This window comes from Sphaerodactylus townsendi, linkage group LG01 (assembly GCF_021028975.2).
Source record: "Sphaerodactylus townsendi isolate TG3544 linkage group LG01, MPM_Stown_v2.3, whole genome shotgun sequence".
NCBI classification, from domain to species: Eukaryota; Metazoa; Chordata; class Lepidosauria; order Squamata; family Sphaerodactylidae; genus Sphaerodactylus; species Sphaerodactylus townsendi.
In genome coordinates, this window is record NC_059425.1 from 83,637,253 (window position 1) to 83,655,558 (window position 18,306).

The following is an 18,306-nucleotide window of genomic DNA, read 5'->3' on the forward strand; positions in this document are numbered from 1 at the left end:
TTTTAAGAAAGAGGGATAGAAGCGGCCCCAGCAGAATGAGGCCATTAAAAGCAACCTTCAACTACACGCTAGGTCTGCAAAATAGCTCCTCACACATTAAACTCTTTAACTTTCCGAGATAAAACTTGCGATCTTGATCTCCCCGGGCCACACCGGCTCTAGAACCGAGCCTGGCGGGACCCGGGACCCTCCTATAGCAACCTGGGGAAGGGGTGTGTTTCAGTCCTTATTCCTACAGGCTCCCTCGCGGATTCGACCTCAGCCATGGCCAGGGCCAGCCCATGGAATGGCGCCAGGAGGAAACCAACCCCTTACTCCCCAGAGAGATGGAACACATCTCTCTGAAGGATCCCGCCAAAGCGGCCTCAACTGAGGAAGACGGACGTACGCCGGCGCTGGCCTTAGACGCGGTCCAAAGACCCGGATGACCTGGGGAAACATCAAAGCAACCGCCAGCCAAGCTCAGAGCTGCTTGCATGCCAGCAAGTGCCACCCCGAGACACCCGAGAACCTCTGTGCCGCTCTCTTTGCAGTCATCACCGCCCAACTCGGCGGCCACCATCCTTTGCCTGTTCTTGCTGCCGCCTCCCCTGCCGATGTGCAGGAATCGGCCTACCCTTGGCGAAGCTTTCACCAGACCAACATCTGGGAGCAGTTTGCTGCCACTGCCAGCGTCATCATCTTTCTGCCTGGGCCAGTACCTAGGAGTCCGGAGTTTGCTAAGCTCCCTGCTCTGCATCCCCGTTTGCAAAGCTCCCCTGGAGACTTCCTTTACTGGAGGTCCTGGTTTAAGTCCCTTCAATGCCAATGCCTCACGTCCATCGAAGGGTATTCCATGAGCAGCTGACTGGGGACCCGTCGTCCAATCCCTCCCGGCGGCAGCTCTCTCCCTTATCACCAAGACTGTCGCTAATCCACCCGAGTCCAACACCTAAGCGCTCGCATCGTCAAGTGTACGTGAAAGCCAACCAAGGAGCCGACCCAGGCCCATTAAACACAGTCGGCTCGGCCAACCGCTGGAACTGTACGCACATGGAGGACATTCCCCCCGTACTTGCCAGGAACATCCTGCTCCCTAAGGAGGGCTGGTTCTGGACCTCTTGCGGGAAAGAACTTTCAACTACATCCCTCGCCCGGCTCTCTACCGGGACCCTCTTGCTGCCCTCAGCCGCCTCACCATTGCTCCTCTACCTCAGGCTCCCGGCCCCAGGAGCTCCGGGCACTGCCATACGCCGCCCGCGCTCCGCTCTGCCTTTTCGGATCCCTCCTGCCGGAGCTGATCGCGGTTTGCCCTCTTCCCACAACTTGTCGAAATCGCCTCCCTCGCGGTTTCCCTGAGTGGGAGTCCCTGGACTTCGCCTCTTACAATGCTAAGACTATTGGCGACGGGCTGGCCTGTGCCCTTCTTCGCGAAGTCCATCAATTCTACCTTCCACCGCTCTGGATGCCCTAGCCTCCACGGAGCAACAGGAACTTCGTCAAGCGACTCCTAGATAATGTCGTGCTGGGCTATTGATTACTTGTTGTTATTACATCACCAAGGTTGTGAGAATGTACATAATATCTGTTGTTTTAATCTCTCTGATAACTCCCAATTGATTCATATGAAAGTCGCGTGAATTGCAAAGGTTGTATCCAGTCTAAAAGTATGATGTATTGCCCCATTGGTGGTCAGCCCTCTGGAGCTGGCTGCGGGAGGATGGTTAAGTGCTATCGTACAGCTCTGCATTGGTTTGATTGTATGCCTCATCGGTGGGTCTTGTTTCGTTCAATGTGTATCTAATATTGCCTGTAACGTGTGTAAGAAGCCCCTCGACTTTCCCCTGCCCCGCAACCAAGTTCTAATGTTGCACAAGCAGCTCGGTCAACTCGACCAAACAGCGGAGGAGACAAGCGTCCCCCTAAATCGCCCCTCAGCATTTCGGCCTCCCTTCTAAAATGTAAAAAAGGAGGAGATGTAGTAATGCACCGCTGACCCAGCAGCACCGTGGTCGAGCGCTGGAACACCTACGCTCCTACGGCCTTCTGGTCGCACCGCACCCCCCACTCCTCATCCCCCTATGAGTCACGGGTCATGAACTGTCTGGCTCAGTCACCGGGCGCAGGGACAATGGTCTTGCCCCCAGGTGAGGATTAGGCTCAGACGCTTACGCTCCTCTCCGCACGTAGCCAGGTGAGATCATGCATCACATGATGATCTCCCGACCTCCCGCTCTCCCAGAACTCCCTCCGTTCCTCCCTTCTACATGCCCCCGATAGAATCACAATAAAAGGTGCCAGGAACCAGCACGCGGGAGACTCGCTAGGAACACGGACCTCCGCGCTCCCGCTGCTGGCGATCTCCACCAGATGTTATCTCCGCGTCTCGTCTCGTTCTTGCACTGACCACGTGGGTCGACTTCATGTATATGTCATCATGTCTCCCCCACCCAAGTTTCTGGTTGGTTATTGTTCTCTCAATATAAAAAAGTATATGAAATATGGAAAAATATGGATTGTAAATATTTTGTTGTATGGATTATGATTTAATGTTCTATTTTATGTTAATAAAACTTAAGCAAAAAAAGCACAGAGGAAAATGAAAAATTGTACCCAAGGTACATTCCTACACACGTCCTGGAGTGGAACACCTTTTAAGAAAGTAACAAGTGCAGCAACAGCTCTTGCCAACTGTGTTTGTGTGCTTGTGACTAACTCTTAGGCCAACTGCCCACAGTCAATTAATTGTGTGATACACAAAATATCAAGGATTCAGGAAGAACTCCCCACTGCCGGATCGACGAACAAGGATTCGTCCTGGTTCTGGCGCTCATTCTCCCCCTTATCCCATGTCTTTGCCGAACCTACTTGAAAGTACTACTTTTTTTAAAAAAACATCTTCGATCCAAGTTGGAGCGGAGGATCAGGGGTCTAATCCTGGTTCAAATTTCCCGCCATGGAGCATGACGCAAATGCCTTACAACTAATCAGTGTGCATGGTGCTGTTCTTGCAAGAGCTTGAGAGAACAATAACCAACCAGAAACTTGGGTGGGGGAGACATGATGACATGCTGATGTCATAATGTGAGCACGTTTTTGCAGGAATAAAAAAGGTCCTGTCCCAACACAGCATGACAGTCAGTCAGGAGAGACCCACCAAGCTGATCGCATGGTAGTAAGATAGGCCTAGATGTCTTCACTGGAAACATGCTGCGGTGCGGAGGTTCAAACCTCGATGAAAAGGTGCAGTTTATTTTCAAACTTGGTTTAATCTAGATTGAATTTCCTGGTGGGGATTCGGCCTTAGTAATACTGGACGCTAGGGGTGTGTTTTCATGTATGCTGAACTGAAAAAAGCAGGTGGGTTTATCTGTGTGGTGTCTCTTTTTTCTGGGTGTTTTTAGAGGGGCATCCTTCACCTATTTTATCTTTTGCTTGAAAACCTTTATCTTCTTCTAGTGGGGGTAGAGAGAAGACAGGCCCAAAAACCTTGCAAGGGCTGAGTGACAGATTGTCTCCTCCTGTTTGGTTGTCTGGTTCTTAGCTTCCCTATTTCCCTTTCTCTTTTAACCTGAAAACTTGATGCTGATAGTTGCAGGACTTGCATAGATAGAGCTTTAATTGGACATAACTGAAAACTTCATTGGTAGATGAAGATAGATGGAGACCCATAAAAATTGGATAGATGGAGACCCATAAATTTGGGGCCCTTGGCCCAAACTTCCCCAAACCTGACGGTTCTTCTAAGGAGAGTTACCTGCAGCTATGCTGCACGTTTGGTACCTCTACCTTGAAAAAAGATTCCCAGAGCGTCCAAATATGCCCCATAGACTTTAATGGAACTGAAAAGTTTTAGATATCTAAAAAAAGCTGGGAAAAATACTTCCCCAGTAAGTGTATTCAACTTTTCAACAAATTTTAGGATCTAATAAACCTAAATCTGAAAAAATACTGGAAAAAATGGTATACACCTCTATTGGATCCTACCCTTTCAATTTTGAGGGCAAGACTTGAGCATCTTATTTTGGCCAGTGCAACACAGGACATGTTATGATCTTTCTGGGATTCACTGATTCTATGAATATTGAAAGAGGACACTCATTTGACATCTAATATGACAGTGATTTTGCACTGTCATATCATGAAACATGGGGAGAAAGACTGGTAAGATGATATCCTGATGGAAGTGAAAAAGAGAAATTATCTTTAACAGGTAAATAAGTGTGAAGCACAATCTTGCCTGCGTAAAATCCTTTCCTATTCACCCACTGTACCACTTCTGCTCAGCACACCTGTACAAACAGTAGTGTGATCCAGGAAGTGAACAGATACCATACAAATCTCAAGGTGGATGCACATTTGCTCCATTTGTGTTTAGTGACTGCAGATGAGATTCTGTGCTTATGAAGTGGAAGCAACTGAAACTGTTTACTGACAGCCCTTTTTCCCCATTCTCACCACAACTACAGATTAAAACTAGATCCCTTTATCAGAGTTATCAGATGAAATTCCTTATCCAGGTTGTTTGGATCATTTCAGATTGCTCACTGACAGGTGTTGACAGGGTCCCTGAAATTGTGAAAGCTATCACATGTGATCTTGGCCTGGCCCTTCTTCATTAGCACAACCTTGACACAGAACTGTAAGTGTCCCTTTGGCCAGGGTTATTAATACATCCCTGATGCAGAGTAACTTACTAAAGGCATTGAAAAAGGCAGTGATGAGGCATTACTTTTGGGGGGGAAATTAACAAAAGAAGATCTAGTCACAACTGAGTTTCAAGCGTCCCTTTTTCTGAACAAGGTGATTCTATGTACTGCAAGAGACAAATTTCAGGCAAACCTATATGATGCTTCTTTCCTTGTTCTTTTTAAATCTGTCTTTTAACATGGCTTTGGGACAGAAATAACACTGCTGGCCAAGGAAAGGACAGGGGTTACTGGTCCATGAATCAACACACTGCACGACATTCTTGTGGTATGATATTAGTCACAACCCGGTTTATTGATTACTGGCACAGGAAGCTGAGGCACAGCATAGGGAGGCGATTGGCTTTGGAACAGAAATCACATTAGCAATTCTTGTGAAAGATCTATATTTATACTTGAAGAGGGGTAACTCCTTGTTAATGATATTATTGGATTTGCCTAAGATCTTTGACAGTATTGATCAGTTTATCATATTAAGAAGACTGGTGCTGGAACTTCAAGTTTCTAGAACTATTCTCTGTTGGTTTGGGGTTTTTTTCTTCAGACAGATGGCAAAAAGTTCCCAGCAGAACACACAGAAATGAAGCATGGTGTTTATCGAGGCTCTATATACTCTACTATGTTAGTCTATATGAGGTTTCTAACAACTGAGTCTCCCTTGCAATGATCTGTTTTTAACTAATATCTCACTTGCTACCATAATTCAAGTGAATGAAGAGGAACAAGCTGAAACTGAATCCATACAAAAATTGAGTTTATGCTACTGGGAAAGGCAATTGCATGCGGATGTGTGGAGACTCGTTCCAATAATGACCAGGACACATCTTTTTGATGGAAAAGAAATCGGCCGCAGCCCAATTTATTTAACATATACTATAACCTTGAAGCTGGGCGAGCATAACAGAAAACATCCTGATCCCCAGGCAGCAAGCCACTGAACCTGGTTATAGGGCAGCCCCAGCTGACCCCTTAGGCCCTTCGGATAGCACCGCTGTCCAGCACATCCCCCAAGGGAACTGGAATAGGAAGTTACGAGGTGCCATGTGGACGCAAACCCATTTTGTGACACCCCTTCCTGCCGGGCAGCGAGCTCTTGGCACGGCCCCAAGGCTTGCCCTCATGAGCTCTATCACGACCACGGACCTCATATGGAGGCCCCCAATGTGGGAAGGTCCGGCATGCAAGCTACTGCCTTCCTAAATAGGATGTGCTCTTATGCCCAAACCGCCCAGTGAACTGCGACAAAGCGTAACAATAAAGAAACCCCAATAACCATTCAAAATGGGAGCTGTTGAAGTGGCAACCCCCCATCACCCGGCATCTAAACAACCGCCCACTTCCTCGGCGCCACCATGCCACTCACAATCGGCCTGTCGAAGTGGCGACCCCCCATCACCGGGCGTCTCAACAACCCGCGTCCCCGGGCGCTTCCTTGTGCCCGCTCTCCGAGGCTCTCATAGACTCCACCCTTTGCTGCTGCCGGCCTCGAAAGAGGACGGTTCCTGCTGACGCAGCCTCTTATAGGCTGCCTGGCCCCAGTCACGTGCCGGTACCTGGCCACGTGACTGCCTCGGCCGGCCGGCCGGGAAAGCTTTTCACTCCTTCCTCTCCCACTGCAATGGTGCCACCAGGCTGAAGCCTGGGGCGCGCTATGTCATAGACTGATATGAGATGCTGATATGGTATGAAGCTGTTTCTTTCATATTTGGTGAAAAGTTTTCTGAGCCTAGCTTTGCTCTTACCTTGCAGTGACTTTTACCATCTCTTAGGACATACAGCCCTCCTTTCTTGACTGCTGAATCATCCTATAAATAGGATTATTTTAACATGCTTCTTATGCTCTCTGTACAGTTCCACCTGTGAAGGTGTTTTAACATGCTTTGCACAGAGTTATCTTTGAAGGTAATTGCTCGTAGTGCATAACATGGCTGCATCCTTTGAATGAGTGTAAACTGCTGTATACATATGAGGCTATCTTTAAAAAACTACACTGACTTTGAGTGTTTTTCTTGGCTCAGTTCATGGTTCTGGTCCTTGAGCTTCATGGCCTAGGATCTGCATATATGAGGGGCTACCACACCCTGTATAAACACACTGCCTAACTCAGGTCTACATAAATGTTGCTTTAGGTTATTCCATCATTTAATCAGTCTTCTTCAATAAGTTCTCAGTCTTTTATTATTGTAGCCTCCTCCCTTTAGACCATCCTCCATATAGTACATCTTCATGTGATGGCTTCTGCAAAACTTGAAGGCTACTCCATCTGGCAAGCATTTGGAAAGTAATGGCAAAGAATGATTGATCATTGTTGTTTACTGACATGTTTATTCTCTGATGGTGGTGCAGCTTGTTTGATATTTTATTTTTATTTTTATTTTGTTTAAAACTTCTGATAAACCAGTTTGAGCTTTGGAGAGGCAAGACATAGATTTTTAAATAAATAAATATACTCAAACTACACCAATCTTATTTTTAGTGGGCTAAAGTTAGTGAGAGAGAGAGAGAGAGAAAGGAAAGTTGAGGTAATTCTTTAAAAACGAAACACTTAGTACTTAGAAATACTATCAGAAGAGAACTGAATGGGATGGCTCTTATCCTGCCCCTCAAGGTGAATATGAATAGGCAAAACTCTATCCTAGGAGGGAGGATTTGAGCACCAACTTCAAGGCTAGAGCCCTTTGAAGTTGCTTCTGCACATGTCTATATGTGGAACTGTACAGAGAGCATAAGCTATATATCTATAATATATTCTGCTAACTATGAACTACAGTAAAACGCTGAAAGAAGAGGAAACATGCACTTTCAAGCTTAACATTAATAATGTGAAGATAATATATACTACAATAATTGAATGAAAATATAATTGATGAAATATGCAATAACATATGTCATAAATGTTGAACCTTTTTCCCATTAATAACCATAGCAATAAGAACAAAATACATAAAGAAAATACAACACTGATTACATCACAAAGACAAATTAGATACATATCTGGTAAAGAACCACCAATGTTCTACCAGTGGGGGGTCCAGTACTAAAAGTGAGAAGCATGAAGTAGTTCATAGTTTGAGGGGACCAAGACAAAGAGATTTTAAATCAAAAGCTGGACAAAGGAAACAACCAGCAATAAATCATTCAGACATATTTATTGTGCTATTTTCCTTTGCCATCTAGTGAAAAGAAGCAGTTCTGTATCATACTGCTAGTTATAAGACCTACACTTAGGTCTACATAAACTTCTTTGAGAACAAGTACCTAAAACCATATATAAACTAATACTACTGCTTAAAGGTAGCCCTCAACTTGGAATGTCTGATTCTTTAAAAAAAATAGTGTACTATTTTCTAGAATTTCAGTTTCAGAATGACAGTTGTACAATTAGCTGTTGTATTGACTGTTCAACTTACCATTAGATATCAACATTTCCCTTATACTAGACACTACAAAAATCACTGGGGCTCATAAATTATGTTACGTTGAACAACTTTGATTCTATCCTTTCTCTTAAATTCTCACTGATGCCTAAGAATCAGGACCATCTAAAGTTGCTGGATTTTTAGGAATTAAAAATCTGGAACATACTGCAGAACACAGGTGCCACGAGACAGGAAAATACATTATTCCTCTAGGAATCAGGGTGTATCTGCACATGCATTCCATGGCCCTCTTCACAGCTAAATGATGAATCTCCCTCAAGTTAGAATTCCTCCACTCACAAGAAATTGTTTTTTAATAGTTCCTTACTGTGCTAATGGCTATTCAATTTGGATATTGCTGCAACGGTAGTAAATAACTTTACAATTCCACATCTCTTACCATTAGCAATATTATTTTGAAGTCCCATTGTTTTTTAAAGCTTTCATTCTCCTATTGAAATAAATGGTACCCTTGGTTGGATCATGCCCAGATATTGCATTTGATGTTTGTTGAATCCCATGCTGTTGAAACTCAATTTCAAAACAGGAATTAGCAAGAAGTAACCATGGAACACTGACAGGGAAATTTCCCTTGCAGAACTGTTTTCCTGTCAAAATTGGCTTAGATAAATTCATCCTTTGAATCTGACAATTTAGTTTGGAGAATTCTCCCTTAGAAGGATCAGTATGTGTTGTCCTGTCTACTTTTTATATCTACTGAAGAACTGGAAGAGTTTAATCCTCAAAGATCATAATTCACTGAAACATGCTAACATCAGCTTCTTTGTAAAGTAAGCCTTATCAACTTAGTTGTGCAGTAAATCCTGTTTCCTTTCACAGTATGAAGGTAATTCTTGCCAGTCAGTTTTCCCTTTCCTTTTCTACCCTCAGCTCCCACCCTCCGCTCTGGATCCTCCACTGATTTCCTATGATTGCACAAACCAATGCAGCCATAAAGCCACATTAAATACAAAAACAGAAATGCTACAGGAGGACTACAGCACATGGTGGATTTTAATATCATATGCACACGATTTTTAACATTCAACCATCACAAATACTTGGCCCACTAATAAAATTAAAATCACCAAATGAAGCAGAAGAAGAAAACAAAATTAAAAAGCTTGCTGCTCTTACATCTAGTGTGCCAGTTACTGTGCAAATCCTGAGGAAGGGAGGAAAAAACAAAGATATGGGGATAGTTGGCATACAAACTGGAGGTTTGAAAAATACAACCATAATAAAATAAAAGGCCACTCTTTTAAATTCTTTGAACAAAAACTGCAGAGAGTGTTCAGGAGCTGTACAGTGCTGACACAAAGCTAACAATAGGAAAAGGAAAGGCAATTTGTACGCAATAATTACCACGCTCATGAGTGATGACTGAGGAAAGGAAAACAGGACATTTATTTCCAAAAAAAAGGAAATGGGGAAAAAAAGAAAAAATGTGAGAATTTGTTTTAGCATAAACATACGCGGCATTTAACTGTGCATGAAACCAAACATCAGATCATCCAAACCAAAAAAAGTCTTCAAATGAGAAAGTACACAAATATTCTGAAATCAGAAAAGTCATTCATGTTAGTTACACATGCATGCCAATTTTTCCATTTTAAGTAGCATATGAGGAAGTTTATAAGAAAAGTCTGCTTGATGAAAAAAAATCCAAACGGTAACGTATTATGAATAATTTAAAAAAAATGTATCAACATAAATATGTCTCCAGTGCCCAAGGATTCTGGAGAATAATTTTCAGGGATTAAGCAAATCTGTGCAATCTGAAAACCAACATTTATACATTTGCACCAACTTTAGTGTGACTACTCAAATGAATTTTTAAAATTTCACTTTAAAAATGGGGCTTATTTGAGAAGAGGAGAGAATTTTTGAGAAGGATCTCTGCAGATCTCTATACTATTTTAAACATTTACATTCATAAATATTCTTGGCTGTTAACTTGATGAAAACATATAAATTAGTATAGGCATAAGGCTGGGGATGGGAATCTCTAAATTGTTTGGCATGAGAAAATACTTAGTTCAATCATTTTATTTTATTAAATTTATACCCTGTCCAATTCCCGGCTGAAGTCGGGCTCAGGGCAGCTTACAAGTGCAGTTAAAACCATCCATCAACCGTTGACATAAATTAATTCTAAAATACTTTCCTAAACCAATTCTAAAATACAGTTCCTGTAAAGATGGTGAAACAATCAATAAAATCTGCACCTATTGGAAACTATTTGCAAATTCAACCATTTTTATGGGAGCAATGTAGTCTCACCAGTTGACCAAATAGGAGAAAGAAAGAACTCATTTGTAGCAGCATGACCAAACTTAGCCTTGCTTAGTACAAAAATGACTATACCACCACTCCCATTGTGCTTTCCTCCCCCCTCCCCCATTCAAAGCATATGAAAACATTCTCTGCTGAGGGCTGAGAAATGTGTTTCCTGAAGGAGCCACTTTCTATGAAAATGTGATATTTAAATCATAAGTAACTGATTTTTTTTTCAGAAAGCGTAAGAGGTGAGTTTGGAAGTTAGCTTACTTTTATACTGAGGCTGGGAAAAGATCGAAAAAACACTCTGCTAGCAAATTATCTCACATAATTTCCTCATATCAAAAATCAATTAAATTAAAAACCACTGAGGAAAAATAATTTTAAAATACTGTAGATTATTATTAAAGAAAAATATTAACTTGTAACAAATAATATTAAATAATCATATAACAAATAAATAAATATAAATAAATACAGTAAACCAACATATTAAATTATAGCAATTGACATAACCTATTTACGTATCTTATTTCCAGCTGGTGAAAGAAACGGTTTAAAGAGAAAAAGTATAGGCAATATCTCTCATAAAATGGTAATACCTGATCCTTCTTCTGTCACCATGCCAAGGCCCTCTGCTTTGTTTTGGCGTTCAAAAGCGTTTAGATCAAGAATACTAAAATATAAAAGACAACACAATGTTTCTTTGTGTTGCACCTTAAAGCACCTTAAAGACTTAAATTTATTCCAGCAGAACTTTTTGTGTTTCAGAATTTACAGCATGATATGCCACTGGACAGATATGTTTGTACTAAAAGTTGCAAACAACAAAAATACATCATGAATCAACAGCTCAATAGGACATGAATAAGACAAATGCTTTCCTTACTCATTCATATATATATAACAGTGAAGCAAAAATATTTGTTTTTATTTATATTGAAGTGCAGTGTTTCTCTCTTTTTACCTTGGGGTAAAGGTACCACTACAATAGAATATGATGAGCAATAAAAAAAAGAAAATTGTAGTTTTCTAGCTATACTTTGTAGAGGCTTTTGAAATGCTTAGTATATGGGGTCAAGGCAGCCAGCCCCGTACAATTTAAGCTGGGCAAGTGGTATGGTTAGCCTGCAAGTCATGATTTATGTATCTAAAAGTAGAACATGTTGTTTATGTGACTGCTATTTCACTTGCAGACTCAGAGAAATTGTCATATAGATGTGTTGCTCAGAATTCAGGCATAATGCATCAAAGGAAAAGGACACTGAGGAGTACCTAGCTAAACAAGATATACCACAACTTTCCAAAGAACAAGGAGAAATAATGAATGGCCCAATCTCAACTATGGAACTAACAGAGGAAGGGAGAATTATGAGAAGCAGAGTGACAAGCAAGTAGCCTATAGCCAAGATATTGGAAATATTTGACCTGCTCAATTTTGTGGCCCTTGATTTGCCAGGACATGGGCTTCCAACTCTTAGCAAAAATGAGAACTTTGGTTTTAACATAGCTAATTTCCAGTCTGTTCTCTTCACAATAATTAGCAAAACTGTACATTAGGCATTTAAGACCAATACTGGCCAAGGACAATAACACTGCATCGTCTGCATGCAACAGTAAAGGAATATGGGTAAGATGTAAGACAAGCAAGAAGCCCTATTCTTTGTGGATGCAAAGGCGGCTTTTGATAATGTCTCTTGGTGGTTTGCCATCCAAGGGCAGGACCGGTACTGCTCAGAGTCTCCCAGACCCCAATAACAACACAACACTCTTGTCTGTGGGGTAAAATTTTGGCCATAGCCAAACCATTTTTATTGACAATGATGAAAGAAGCACGAAGTGCAGCATGGGATCTGATCTGAACACTGGGCAGCCCAGTGAAACTTTCCTCCAACCCGCCTGTTGGAGAAAAGCGGTAACCTTGCTCATCCATAGTGGAATTCAGCTGGGCGGAAGGTCTCTTGCTGAAGAACCATTTTACTGCTAAAAGATGAAAGATCAGATCAGTTTCCATGCACAACCCTCCAGTTTGGCTATGACAGAGAGCGCATGCATTAACAATGTCCAAACAAAATGGGGGAGAGGTGGGTGGGAATCTTAGCGCACTACGAGCTGAAAAGGAGTGGCCCAGGACTGGGCAAGGCCTTATAAAGGCCCGGCATCATGATGTTCCTGCTCTTAATGGACATGGCCACCACTCACCTTCCACCCTTCTAAGAGCAGGAACAGCGGGAGCCTATTTGCCGTGCCCTTCCCAGCTGGCAGTGGTGGCTGCACTGGTTCATGGCCACTCTTTATGCTTCGTGTTTTAATTAAAATGGGCTTTGGAAACAACTTTGAAGAAGGGTATAGAGGCAATTTATACTAAACAATATGGTAGAATAATTGTAAATGGACAAATGCTAGAAAAATATGACCCTAACAAAAGGTACTAGGCAAGGATGTCTTCTCTCACCACTACTTTTTATAGTAACATTAGAGATTCTTAACAGAAATATAAGAGGGGAGGACCAAATAAGGAAATTGAAAGTGGGTAAGCATTGTTACAAACTGAAAGCCTTTACAGATGATTTAGTGATGGTAGAAGAAGAACCAGTGTAAAATGTCGGCCATTGGTTAACAAAAATAAAAGGATTTGGGGATTTGGCGGGATTTAGGCTGAATAAGAATAAAATTAAAACATGAAAGTCTGATGCCTCTATCTTTAAAAATGTGCAGCCTGCTTACACACTCAGAAATTCTCCATTGGCTACAATGGAGTGAAGGCACTGCAGAACAAAGAATCTGGGCAAATTTTTGGGGTGCCTGTCAGGGATTCATTTTAAAACTATTGGCACCAAAATGTCAGGGTCTTGTCCAGAGACTGTCCTGATGATACACCCCAGGTTTTGTAACATTTGGTTCAGGGGGGCCAAAGTTATGGACCCTCAAAGGGGTAGCCCCATCTCCTGTTAGCTCCCATTGGAAACAATGGGGGACAGTGGAACCCCATTTGTGGGTCCATAACCTTGGATCCCCAGAACCAAACTTCATCAAACTCAGGTGGTATCATCAGGACAGTCATCGGATGAGACCCTGAAATCTTGGTGCTACTAGCTTTAAAAATGTGTCCCCTGCAGACCAAAACCTGAAAAACCACCAAAGATACCAAAAAAGCCCAAATTTCTTGCATTCAGATTCGCTCATATTCAGGCAGGGCTTATTCGGGCTGATATTGGCTCAACTATGCCCAAATTTGCCCAGATTCGGCTGAATCTGATATCTGCTGCACCTGAATCTCCAAGCGTAGATAGAACTTATCTTCAGATATTGAAGTTTTGGGCACAGGCAAGAATGGCTCCAGGTCTGACAAACAAGGAATCAAATAAATAACTGGATGGGAAGATGGGATGACCTCTTCTTGAGCAGATGTAGAAGGGGAAACCCCTTATGTTAGTGTTTGCTTCTCTTCCTCTTGGAAGCTGTAGAGCCTTCCTTTTTGGCACCTTGTGGCACTGTGAGAATCCGTATCTATGTGGGTTGCTGTTGAATATGATAGGTCAGAAGTGATGGAAGTAGGAGCCAGGGCTACCAAGTGAGAAGGTGCTGGTTAGGCTTGCAGGTAAGCAGAACCATCTGTCACTCCCCTCAGATGCTATCAGGGCTCTCTCTGACAGCTGAGTGAAGTTGGGAAGAATGATTCCATCATGCTTTTTGATAAACGGATGGTAGACAGAAAAGACAGCAGTTGTGCCCATCCATGGGGAGCTTTTCCCCACAATGGCAGCAACCTTTGAAATTCGCCTTCTGTGCCATAGAAGCTGTAATGCCACAGAAGAAATAATTATATGCACTGGAAACAAATTTGTAGATAGGAAAAAGATGAAAAAAGTTTGTATCTATCACAGATAAACATGTTTTGATGTCTGAATACAATCTAGAATATATTTGTAATCTCATATTACAACTGTGCAGAGCTCTTCTGGGTGCTGCAGATGAGTGGCATTCTGAAACACATTCAGTAGAACAGAAATCAGTATGCAAAATACCAGGCTTATGTTCTTACCTACAAAACTGCATGAGGCCAGCAAGACTCTGAAAGAATCCTACATCCTTTTTGTCTTTGAGGTAGTCAAGCATTTTCTAAAAAAAACACAAATTATTTATTTATTGTTGAAGGCTTTCACAACCAGCTGAATTGAAGCTGAATTGAAATCAGGCTCAATAAGATGTCTCATCAAAGAAATACTGGAGTTGCCCAGCGATCATTCACTGAGCATGTTTCCACAAAAGTTGTGGACATTGTTAGTTATTTCTGTTGTTCAGTCTTAGGTGTCGTATATAATTGCTGCTTAATTTTAATTGGCTAATAGGTTAAGTTTTATGTGATTGCTGTTTGAATAACAGCCGTGTTGTGAGCCGCCCTGAGCCCTTCGGGGATGGGGCAGCCTATAAATCGAATAATAAATAAAATAAATAAATACCCTAAATAATCTTTCCATTTAGTATAAATCCACCCAGGCTCACTTTATTCCAAGATTCAGAACAAAAGACCAGAGACTGGTTGTATAATTCACTGAAAATGTAGGAACTAAAAAAAAAATTGGAACTGTCCCATGGATTATATGGTGAATGTGAGGTCCTAAAGCAGACTCTATTTGTTAAACTAGTCTCGTTGTAAATAACTTTCCCAAGGACCTTTTACATTGTGTACATATATACACATTATGATTGCCTGCTGGCTAGTTTAAGAATCTATGTACCACTTTAAAAATTCAAGTATTATTTACTTACAAATGTAAACTAATAACAAATTATCCATTACTTTAAAAAGATACAGAAATATTTGTACTTCAAAATAAATGATTTAATATTCAGATATAAGATAATTACCTGCTGAACAGTAGAATTTCCACCATTCAAAATGGCAATCCCAAGTTTTAAGGTTGCTGCAACCATTGGCCCCATCTCTCCTGAAAAATATACATTTATATATACATTTACTGAAAGAATGTCTTCACTCTTGCCCTTCTTTTAGCCTCACAGAATGGGGGGACTTACTCATTTCCCTCACTTACATCAGCGTGCTCAGAAGGGGCGGGAGTTTTCCAGCGTCGCCGGTGTGGGAGGGGGTCTCATTGGCACCGGCCCCCTCGGTTCGCAGCCTGGGGGTCCACCTGGATTCGTCTCTTTCCATGGAGACCCAGGTGGCCCATGTAACCCGGAGTTCGCGTTTTTCCATCTTCGCCAGGCTCTCGGGCGGCTGGCCCCTTCCTCTCCCGAGGCGGATCTGGGCCACAAGTGATCCACGCAAACTTGGTCACCTCCAGGTTAGACTATTGCAACTTGCTTCCACGCAGGCCTACCCTTGAGGCTGATTCGAAATTGAAACTGGCTATCCAGCATCGCGGCGGCTTTCAAGGTTGCTCACACGGGAGGTGCTCTTCAGAGATCACATCACGCCTGCGTGTTGCACCGCTTGCACTGGCTCCCCAAGTTGAGTCTCCGAATCGATCCTCAAGGTATTTCTGGTGTTAACCTTTAAGGCCACTTCACGCTTGGTCTGGGAACCTTCGTATGCCTTTAGGGACCATCTGGCCCCCATATGTCCCAGCATCGCTTCGGTCTCTTCGCGCTCCGCAGAGGCCAATCCACTGGGAGGTCTCGTCTGCCTCTATGAGTGCGTAAGCTGGTCTTCACCTTGGGACCCAGGGCTTTTACTGCCCTGGCCCCTGCCTGGTGGAATATGCTCTCTCCCAAAGCCAAGCTGGTGAACTGCGGGACCTCACAGTGCAATTCCGCGCAGGGCCTGTAAGACCGAAAGTTATTCGGCCGTGGCCTTTGGGGAGGCCGGCTGCTGATAGGTGCCCATTAACAACTGAGATCCGCTGTTCCCCCCCCCCTCAGAGTCAGAGGAGTGAAAGGTTAGACGCCATCTGTTTTAAATATTTATAAGCTTGGACCGCTGCATTTTAACTTGTATAAATTTTAGTATTTTATTCTATTATCCACTTGTATGTATTATGTTGTTAACCGCCCTGAGCCCTTTGGGGGAGGGCGGTATAAAAGTGGAATGAATAAATAAATAAATAAATAAATAAATAAATCACCTGTTCTCACATGGAGTGGTTTTCCAGGGCAAGGGACTACAGAAAGAAAGCAGACACAATCTCTTCCATGAGTATAGTTGGGACCCAAAAAGGAGAATACCTGAATAGAATTGAAAAGCCTTTACCTTTGCTGGCACTAATTGTCTGAAGGACCATCTCAGCAGCTCCTCGATCATGTAGTCTTGCTTGCTGGTACAGGAGCTTTTGCTTTTCCATTTCCTTTTCCTGAACACAAGTTGCACATATTAGTTGGCCTTAAGTTAATATCAGCTCAGTCATTTCCCATATATACAGGCTCTATTGCAACTTTGAATCTAATACAACACACCTAAAACTGTTCTATTTCTTTTCCTCAAGTCCATATGTTTTCAACTTTCTATTTATTCTAATGGATACTTAGTGCAAAGTTTTTCAGAAATGACTTCTTCTCAGTTTAAAATAAGGATAGAATTCCTAGTTTCTGCTATGCACACTCTGTATGCATTAAACTTATACTTTATCCTATTTCATTGCAACAGATTTCATTACTTTTTTTAGCATGAGAGTCAGTTAATATTGCTCAGCTCAAGGTACTAGGAAACTGTCATTATACAACAGAAGAAGATACTGTACATCCAAGATTGTATTTAATAAGACACAAAATTTAAGGAAATTCCAATTTTAAATAAGTAGATATATCATATTTCACCTTCATATTTTATAGTCTTGACTATAAGTAAACTATGAAAGCTATTACTTAAGCTACTGCTTAAAACCTTAAAGGACTATAAAGCAAAATAAATCAAGGCACAGCAGATATCTTAATTTTCATGTAGTCAGTGACAGACTGGCAGAAAATTTAAAATGACAGCAGAGCCGTGAAAGTTGCATAGAGCCCTATAATAGAGGGTCCATCCAAAGGTCCAAGTAAATGGAACATGACACATTAAGTAGCATCACATCCAAAATCACAGCAGCAAAATTACATATGACCTAAAAGTATTGGCAGCAGAAGTAGCCAAATTGACAGTTTTGCTGATAAAAACATTCCATCCAAGTACAGAAAGAAAACACTAGAAGATGAAAGAGGTTTAAAAAATGAAGGATTGTTGGATATTATTTTTACATATAATCCTATAAAGGCAGAAAATGCTTCAAATCAATTAAAGGGAAACCTATTAAGTACTGAACTTATGTTTTCAGAAAATTCTAGTTGCAGCCAGAAATTTGTTTCTTAAGTTTTGCTTTAAAAATCACAGTATAGATGTATTATAAACTTCTTTCACACTAGTATTCACATTTTCTATATCTAAATGCTCTTAAATAACAAAAGTGAAGCATGTGGGGAAATAGTATTGTACCACTTTGCCACCAGAGTGATTTGCAAAAGTTTGACTTCTTGTTTAAACCTCTTCCAATAAGGAGAGAAACACAAGCAGAACCACACATCACCAAAACATCATTACAACACAGTTTCAATGAAGCTGCAATACAATCTTTTTGTGCTTCAAAAGTTGTTGAAAATGGAAAATTTTAATTTTTTGTTTCATTTTTTAGACCCAACAATCTTTTTCTTTCATTTCCATTGTAAATATACATATCTACGTTTGCCATTTTATTAGTAAAGGAAATGGAAGGAAAAAAATAAGAATAGGAAGCCGCTCCCCTTTCATCTGAAGTGGGTTGACACCAAAGATATGGACCATTCATCAGTACTGCGTGAGGCAAAAAATATGCTAGAAATCTGAGAACTCAAGCAAATTATTAGCAGCATATTTTATCAAATATTAGGTTATTCACATCTCTTGAGCCCAACCCATGTAGGGGAACTGTTCCTCTTCCTACAAACAA

General features: G+C 41.7%; 1 protein-coding gene across 1 annotated transcript in view; it reads right to left on the reverse strand.

The window, feature by feature from the left end:
- RYR2 (ryanodine receptor 2) overlaps window positions 1–18,306 on the reverse strand; it is a 464,284-nt gene that overhangs the window by 59,728 nt on the left and 386,250 nt on the right. Inside the window, exons 82-85 of the mRNA XM_048485659.1 lie at window positions 16,602–16,701; window positions 15,260–15,339; window positions 14,433–14,509; window positions 10,990–11,063 (exon numbers count right to left, since the gene is read on the reverse strand). Of these exons, the coding sequence (XP_048341616.1) occupies window positions 10,990–11,063; window positions 14,433–14,509; window positions 15,260–15,339; window positions 16,602–16,701 (331 nt within the window). The remainder of the gene's footprint in view (window positions 1–10,989; window positions 11,064–14,432; window positions 14,510–15,259; window positions 15,340–16,601; window positions 16,702–18,306) is intronic.